At 32.2% G+C, this 8,921-nt stretch overlaps 1 protein-coding gene across 2 annotated transcripts; it reads left to right on the plus strand.

Moving 5' to 3' along the window:
* The first annotated feature begins 3,403 nt into the window (after positions 1–3,403).
* On the plus strand, positions 3,404–7,123 carry LOC127074597 (uncharacterized). Of its 2 annotated transcripts, none has more exons than XM_051015923.1 (4): positions 3,404–3,550; positions 3,993–4,712; positions 5,015–5,449; positions 6,620–7,123. In XM_051015923.1, the coding sequence occupies exons 2-4, from the start codon at positions 3,995–3,997 to the stop codon at positions 6,796–6,798; spliced, it is 1,332 nt and encodes a 443-aa protein (XP_050871880.1). In that variant the 5' UTR covers positions 3,404–3,550; positions 3,993–3,994; the 3' UTR covers positions 6,799–7,123. The 2 variants fall into 2 exon arrangements, with proteins under 2 accessions (XP_050871880.1, XP_050871879.1); XM_051015922.1 differs by lacking the exon at positions 3,404–3,550 and adding an exon at positions 3,713–3,732.
* Positions 7,124–8,921: the final 1,798 nt, after the last annotated feature.

Below are 8,921 nucleotides of genomic sequence, written 5' to 3' on the forward strand. Positions count from 1 at the left end.
GTGGAATGTCTGCTACATGATCCACAATGCTTGGAGGAGGAGGCAAAAGAGGTTTTTTGATCGCAGCTTGAGTGGCAACGCTTTGTATAATGCGGCAGAACGAGTATCTATAGATCTTGCCATTGCCAAAAAGCATGGAGGTCAAGAATATGGAAATTCAAGAAATCAAATTTGATACGCTGCTTGATTAGGTCGAATGCGGTAACTCTTCGTGTTCGATTTAGATAACTCTTAATCTGATAAACTAAAAAGTTTTCGAATTAATGAATCGAGGAGATAGCACGCAATTGTGGAAAATGAGAGAATTAGAAGTCGATTCCTATATACGGCACCACTATTTCGTTGCAGAACCATAATTGATTGGTGAATCGATGATTGTGGAGGATCATAGTGAATTTGAGCTTCCGATGTGGTGGAGATGAGGTTGACCTACAAGGTTAGCACTTCAATGCTCAAGTCAGTATGTGAAGGAGAATAGTGAATGAAAATTGAATTTGAAATTGTGTACCTGAAATTGACGTGCTATATATATATATATATATATATATATATATATATATATATATATATATATATATATATATATATATATATATATATATATATATATATATATATATATATATATATATATATATATATATATATATATATATATATATATATATATATTGAAAAGGTTATGACAACCTGCTACTTGTTATGTGTGTAATGCAGACAGCCGTTGGATGTATTTAGAATTGGGATCACATGTATTCTCTCGTAGGGTAATTCTCCTGCACTGCGAATATTCTAGATGAGTTGCAACTCTTTTTGAATGGTCGGCCATTGACTATTATGGTCGCTTCAAAACACTATTTGTTATCTTTTCTTCTTCTACCCTCTTCTTTAAATCTATTTTGAGAATTTGTACTTTCTTTAAGCTTTTAATTTTTTTGAAATAATAATTTATCCCCCTCTTGTGTTTGAAGTCATTTGATCAACACATCTCTCATTTGTGGAAAACTCGAGAAACAACAAATTGCTTCAAGATCCTCCTTAAACACCGAGTACAAAGCACTTATCAATGCAATCTATGAAGTTCAATGACTCTTACATCTCTTACATTATTTATGCATTTTCACCCCAACCAATTACAATTTTTTTTTACAATTGATTGGTCATCTACTTTGCAAACAACCATATATTCTACGAGGGCACAAAACATATAAAATTGAATTGTCACCTAGTTCGAGACAATGTCTAAGAAAATAAATCATCCACCTTATCCTTATTCACTCTTTCAATTAGGTTGCATACCTTTTTTCCAAAGATATTCTTTCACCTTGGTACTTTTTCAAATTTGTTAGACAAACTTAAAATATCAACATTCATTCTAATTTGAAGAAGGTGTTATCTATAACTAACTTTTTATTATTATTATTAGTTGGTCATTAGATTATTAAATTAGTTAGAGAAATTATCCTTATTTGCTCCTTATTTAAGTTTTGGGTCATTACATGTTAGTAGAATCTAAAACTGTTAAAATGAGTTTGTCCATGTGGGCCGACCCATCAAACCCGTAACATCATAAAACTTGAGCTTTAAAAATTAGAATCTATATATTTTCATGATATTTTTAGTCCGATCCTAAAAAATTCGCTAACCATTAAGGTTACCTCATATGGGCCACGAGTAGCCCATTAACCCCACATAATTATAAATTAAAAAAATATTAATACTTATGTTGTCTCAAGCAAAAATAATACATTGATTTTTCTCATCTAACTAAATTTTATTTCTATTCTATTCAATCTTTCTCTTTTAAATATTATACATTAATATAATCAAATTAATATTCAACTATTTTGTGTTTAATTCACAAAATTTTCATATTCTATTAAATTACCTTATTTTAAATATTTATATATATATATATATATATATATATATATATATATATATATATAGTATTTAAAAATATACTATAATATTTATAAAAAATAATATATTATTTTAAATGTATTATACTTAAAATAATATAATTTTTTTATTGTATTTATAATAAATATTATTGGATTTCTATTTTTATTTTTGTATAAAATAATAACTAAAAAATAGACCGTTAGTAATTTTTGAATCCATACGATATGATTTTTTTAATCCGAATCTAAAAAGCCCAAAGTCCGTCAGGACTGACCTATTTAAGACCGGGTAGCCTGAAACCTATACATGACCGAAATCAAATAATAATTTTTGAGTTCATGTTAAAATATAATTTTTTTAACCCGATTCTAAAAAGTTTAAAATTCGTCAGGACCGACCTATTTAAGGTTGGGTAGTCCGAAACCGATATGATCAAATTTGAGCAATAATTTTTAAGTTCATATTACAACATGACTTTTTTTATCCGATGTTGAAAAGTCTAAAATCTGTCAAATCAGTTCGTAATCCGTTTTAAAGCTATTAGAATCCCCTTAAATTAATAAATATTTAATAATAGAATTCAAAATTATTACCAAATATTTTAGTTATAACGCCTATATTATATTCGTTCTTCATTTGTTCACAAAAATCACAATTTATAAATCCTCAATTCACCTTTCAAGGGTAATAAAATATAGACTTGCATTGATTTCTCATACCCTACATCGGTAAAATTGCATAATTTCTATTGACTCAAATAATAAAACCAAATAGTCATTATAAAAAATTGTTTAATAAAAATCAAAGAAAGACTTGTTAAAGAAATAAAATAACACCCTGGTGCAATTGTCCAAATGTACCCTCAAAACACAACCTACCTCCTCACGACTCTTCCTTATCAGTTATTTTATGTCCTTTCAAAATACACCTTCGCACTCTTTTTCTTTCTTTATCAGCAAGAAACCAATTCAAAACTAGGAAATTTCTATATAATAAATAAAGAAACATTTGCTCACATTGCACATGATAGATATTAAAATTCATAAAATAAAAAATAAAATAAAAAAGTCAATAATATCCCTCCATTACTGACGAAGGGCGTGAGGTATAATGGGGCTGGCCCATACACGATAAATGCGTGCTCGTGTCGTGGCACGCCCATGGGCCACACAAGAAGAAAAAAAAATCAAATAATCAACTCAAATAAAAAATAAAAATAAATTTAAATTTGTTTGGTCAGCAATAAATCTCAAAACAGAAGAAAAAAAAATAGTAGTAAATCTCTCTAACAACACCAAACCTAGAAGAAACGCGGAGAAGCTGCCACCAAATCCTCCTCCAAAAAAATTAGGAAGCAGAAAGAGAGATTGTGGGTGGGGTTATTGAAAGATTGAAATTTCTATTCCACAGGTGTGGGAACTGTATTGTCGCTAACATAACAACCATTCTCTCTCTTTCTCACAAATTATTATTAGTCTTTTCCACTTCTTCCATTCTTCTTCCTCACGCTAAGGTTATTTTCTTTCTCTCTCATTTTTCTCCTCATTTTCCGTTTCTTATCATTCATTCCGTATCATAATATAAGATAACGATATTGCCAATTTTATTCGCATTCTGTTTGATTGCCGCGAAACTTCTGCTAAAGGTTCACAAATTAGCAATTCCGATTTTGAATTTTTTAGGTTTTCGATACAATAGGATATCATACATTTTGAATTGCTTCCTGTTTTTTTTTTTTTTTTTTTTTTTTTTCTTTTGTTCTTCCGGAAATCAATAACATGATTACGATTTGTTGTTGTTAGGTTTAAGTCGTGCAAATGAAAGAAGGTGATGTTAAGTTCGGTTAGAAATCATCATCATGCGTTTTCTTTGATTTTTTTTTTTTGTTTCATGAATTTGGATTTGTTTATATATATTGTGTTTTCTTAATTTGAATCGGATTCAATCATAGGTTGATTATTGTGGTTTTGTATTATGATTTGCATGATTGGAAAAAGATGAATTCAGTTAGTTTTGGTATAGGATTCTTTTTTTTTCCTTTCAATTTTATGATGTTTATGTATAATTTTGAATTGTTTTTTATGCAGCCATGCCGACTTTTACTGCGATAGCATTTGATAGGTTAATAGAGCCTGGAGCTTCTAGGGAGGGTCAGAGATCTGCTTCCAACTCCTTGCCAGTTCCTAGTACAAAGAAGCTTGAGGGGAAGAGCAGTGAACCGACTGCTCGAAAGAAGGTGCCTCCTCGTCCTCAATTAAAGCCGTCGCTTTATGCTACTCCTGAGGTGACGCAGCTTCCGGATTCGCCGCTTCATAATTCGCCGTCTTCGTTTCCGCCTTCTCCTTACATCATTAATCACAAACGCCGTGGGCCGCGTCTGCTCAAGAGTTTCTCGGAGGCCAATGTACAGGCAAAGCAGGAGGTTCAGGAGGAAGGAAATGCTAATGGTATGAGCTCTGATACTGTGGTTTCTAGTTCAGCTGGTGACCTCCAAGTTACTTTCACAAACACTGAAAATGTTAAGGAGGAGCAAGATAATGGTGTACAGGATACCAAACTTAGTAGCAGCAATGGTGGCGATGTAGGGCCTGCGCACAAAGAAAATGAAATTAGTAGCGATCCTAATGGAATGCATGATGATAAGGTAGCGGCGTTGAAATTGGAAAGAGATGGTGAGAGTGAAGACTTTTTTGATCTAAATGATTCTATGAGCTTGACAAGTTACACGGATGGAGAGGATAATACAGGCACAGCACGCTCTGCAAAGTATAGCACTGCTGGCGGGGAGTTTTTTGATGCCTGGGAAGGTAAGTTGAAACAGCTTAACTGTCAATTAATTTTTCGCAATTGAGCATGTACATGTGGACGACCATAGGAGTATGCTCTTCAATAGAGTTTGTTTTTTATTTTTCTCATATTTTATGGATCCATCACTTATGATCGTTGTTGCAGTCATAATCATAAAGTCGTAAATTTTCAGTATTTATCATGTTCAATTAATACATGATTTCTCACCTTACCATAAGGGGAGGCAAAAAAGATCTGTAGAGGTTTTGGGAATATTTCATCTCATAGATTGTCTTACCTGAATCTTTTTTCTTTCCTGTAGAACTCTCTTCTGAGAGTGGGACTCAAGGTTCTCTACGTGATGTCGATGCTGAATTGCGTGAAATAAGGTTGAGTCTATTGATGGAGATAGAGAAGCGAAAGGAAGTGGAAGAATCTCTGAAAAGCATGCAAAGCCAGTGGGAGAGAATCAGACAAGGGTTTTCTCTCGTTGGAATTGTTTTACCCGCAGATCTTACTGCTTTTGCGGAAGGTGGGCAACTGAATTCTGATCCCGTGGATGATATATGTCAGCAGGTTTACATTGCTAGGTTCATATCAAACACCATTGGGAAAGGAACTGCCAGGGCTGAGATGGAGGCAGAGATGAAAGCCCAATTAGACTCAAAGAATTTTGAGATTTCTCGGTTATTGGAACGCCTTCATTATTATGAGACCATGAATAGGGAGATGTCTCAGAGAAACCAAGAGGCAGTAGGTGAGATTTATGTTGCTCAAATTTAATTTCCGTCAACTTTCAATATGTCATAAAGACATCTTTGTAGCTCCTAGCTTGTTGGGTTAATTTATAATTTTTCTTTTCCTCTTAACAAATATTTCCCATTATTATCCATTTAAAATGAAACAAGCATTCTTGTTCAAGAGTTATAAACACTAGGTGGCACTGAGTTTCTGCATCATGGTAATTGATTATGACTGTGGCATGGTAATTCTATTATTAGATATCGGAGTTGTCTGTCCATGGGTAGGGCCACACATTTGATTAGGTAAATAATATGTAAGATCCTATGCTGCTTGGACTTAAAATCCGTTATTATGAAATGAAGATAAATTAAATAGTTGTGATTATACATTATGAACTCATAAGTTGATACTTGTATGCAGTGTTATTGCAATTATAGTCCTAATGACAGACCATATATCATTAATTGTTTATTTTACTGGATTTTTACTTGGTAATAAAACTAGTGAAATATGGCATGTATTTCAATTGCTAGGTATGCATTATACAAGTGCTTTACTTCAGAAATTTCTTTGAAGCGTTAACATGTGTTTTTCCGAGTATTCTAGCTTCCTTGTTTCTTTACCTTCAATTCTTTGTATTAGGTTCATGTAACAATACATCTGTAGGAGCAGTGTTTATTTGCTTGCTAGTTCTGGGCTCTTACTATTTACTCCATCTGTTTTTAATCATATGTCACTTTGCCACTTTTACATTAAGAAATGTAATTATTTTTGTATGAGAGAGATAAATTATGAGCTATTTTACAAAATTGTTATTTGTTATTGGTACGAGAAAGATAAATTAAGAGAATTGAAAGAAGAGGGAATGATAAATAGTTGAGTATAGAAACACCAGCATTAATGTTTCATTGGCATTGTAAAGGGATTTATAATTTGAAACAGAGGTAATACCTATCTGTTAAATTATGCCTGATCATGACTATTACCTATGTTTAGGGGGTCAACCCAATAGATTTTAAATTCACTAGGTTATGTAATTAGCTGTTACCAATGAATGACATGTATATGCCATTGATATTCTGTTTTCTATTGGTACTTTTTTTTGCTTCCTAAATGTATGTCCTAGTTCTTTTAACTTGCTTTGCTCCACTTTCTCATTTATGTCATTTATTGTCATGTTTAGAGATGGCAAGGCGTGAGAGACAGAGAAAGACTAGAAGGCAGAGATGGATTTGGGGCTCTATTACTACTGCCATTGTACTTGGTACTACAGCAATAGCTTGGTCTTATCTTCCATCAAGTAAAGGATCAACATCTGCAGACCATGATCAGGTTTCCGAACCCGATGACGGAGCCAAGTAATATTCCACCAACACTAACTTTGTCTAGTAATGGTAGGAGAGGAGAATAAAAGTTTTACAGGCTACTATTGTGGCTTACACATATCATACTTGAACAACTACAATTTTGCGGCATTCTGAGTATGTGCATATTGAGCCGTTCGGTACAATAACTTTGCCTTCGAGTGCAAAAGTTTAGATGCTTGATTAGTAAAATGGTGCACTCTATATTGATAAGAGCACATATAGATTTTTCCTTACCTTGGCATTTGATACATTTCAGTGCACATATAGATTCTTTATACTTGCTTCTCCAAGCATTCTAATACAACAGAAGAAATTTGATACCTAGTGTTATTAATAAATGAAATCTGGTCAAAGATGCTTCCACAACCTGGTAGAATCTGGTTTCTAATCTGGTGTGCTTGTGCCACGTTTCAGTTGTTTGTGTTACCTGATGAAAAAGCAATTAGCTACCTCTGGAAGTGTAACCAAATTTCCCAAGCAATGATGCTGATTGTAATATTTTTATGATGCATTTCTTGTGATGCCGTAGCAAATTAAATTTTTTGGGAGGATTTTACAAATCCCGTATCTGAAGAAAGCGCTCTATAATCTTTTTTCCGCCTATTAATGATAGGAAATTGAGAAATTTTTCACGGGTTTAACTTTTGAGGTATCATGTTTTATCCCATTAATGTGAAAAGACTTCATTTTTATGCAATCTGTTTGCTCTTTAGACAGAGAAATATGGTCATCTATTAAGTGCAACACAGGTTAATACGATTGAAGTATATCTCTCGTGATCCATATTTTATTTTGGGAAGTAAAACTCAACTCTCCCCAAAGAGGTCAGTTTTTAAAGATTTTTATAAGTGGAGTTAACTAATTACAATTACACTGACAAAACCTCTAAATAACAACCAATTTTGCAAGATAGTTGCCGGGGGGTCATAAGTGGATCTGACAAATTCGATCAAACTGAAAGTCTAAAATAAATTAAATAAATTAAATAAATTTTGCCGGTTTTTGTTTTTCGTTTTAAAAATATGACATAATTGATTATTTGTGTTATTATTTCTTGCTTGAAGTCCATGGCACATGTGGTGTTTTACTTCACCTATTCCCTTTACAAATCACTTCAAATAAAAGATGATACACAATAATCAAACATTTTGTATGAACAATAAACAATACGGTTAGAAAGATGATACACAATTTGCTCACTTTCAATTTATTTTATTTTATAATTTATCTTATATCATTAACCACAACATAAGTGTAGAAATGTTAAATTCTCACCTTCATTGTTTTTTTCTTCAACTCCACAATCTACACATGCACTCCATAGCCTCCTTCTAAAAATGTAAAAAATATCATGAATATAAACTTATCTACCATGTTTCTCCAAATCTATGTTCATCTTCAACGCTTAATTAGATTGAAGTATAGCATTATCTATGAGTATGGTTCTTTGTACCTCTGTGCTTCTAATATATAATCAAATTGCATCTAAAATTCCATTAAGTAAGATTATACTTCAAGTAGTTATTAGAGAATGAATTTTCATTCTCGGATCTTGAAGTTGTTCTCAAAATTACATGCATCCATATATTTAAAATAAGTCGATATACACGAGCTTCTAAGATCAAACATTTTAGAAATTCAATCATTCTCTTCCAAGTTGAAATCACCTATAATATTCTTCCATTTCTTCAAATTCTTCTAAAGGATTATGAATTCCAAACACATTACTTGAGACGATTATTAAAATCTTATTTGAATTTAAGGAACCACCCATTTTTTCTATTTTTTTTTAGAATGTGTCACATACAAAATCTATGAGAAGATCCATTAGAAACCTCTTACATTGCATTCTTATAGCCTGGTCTTGATATGTTATTATCAAAATAGGTTTATGTCCTCCCATTGCTTTAAAAAATGCCTCAACACAAATGAATTATATTTTTCACCGTTAAGAATGCAGCCATAAAAGTTATGCTTTGACGATGACGATTTATGCCATTAAATGGGCAAAAATCATGGAATATTTATTTGAACGTTATGTTGTGTCAAATGAAATTATTTCTCTAAACAAAGTAATTTTTCTACAAATTCCATCCGTTCAAAGCATATTTTAGCTTC

The sequence above is a fragment of the Lathyrus oleraceus genome, chromosome 4 (assembly GCF_024323335.1).
Source record: "Lathyrus oleraceus cultivar Zhongwan6 chromosome 4, CAAS_Psat_ZW6_1.0, whole genome shotgun sequence".
Classification (NCBI taxonomy): Eukaryota; Viridiplantae; Streptophyta; class Magnoliopsida; order Fabales; family Fabaceae; genus Lathyrus; species Lathyrus oleraceus.

Excerpts from the sequence above, each read along its gene's own strand:
- LOC127074597 (XM_051015922.1), top strand. Across the intron at positions 4,713-5,014 it reads GTTTTTTGATGCCTGGGAAG|AACTCTCTTCTGAGAGTGGG; the intron begins GTAAGTTGAAAC and ends TCTTTCCTGTAG. Across the intron at positions 5,450-6,619 it reads GAGAAACCAAGAGGCAGTAG|AGATGGCAAGGCGTGAGAGA; the intron begins GTGAGATTTATG and ends TGTCATGTTTAG.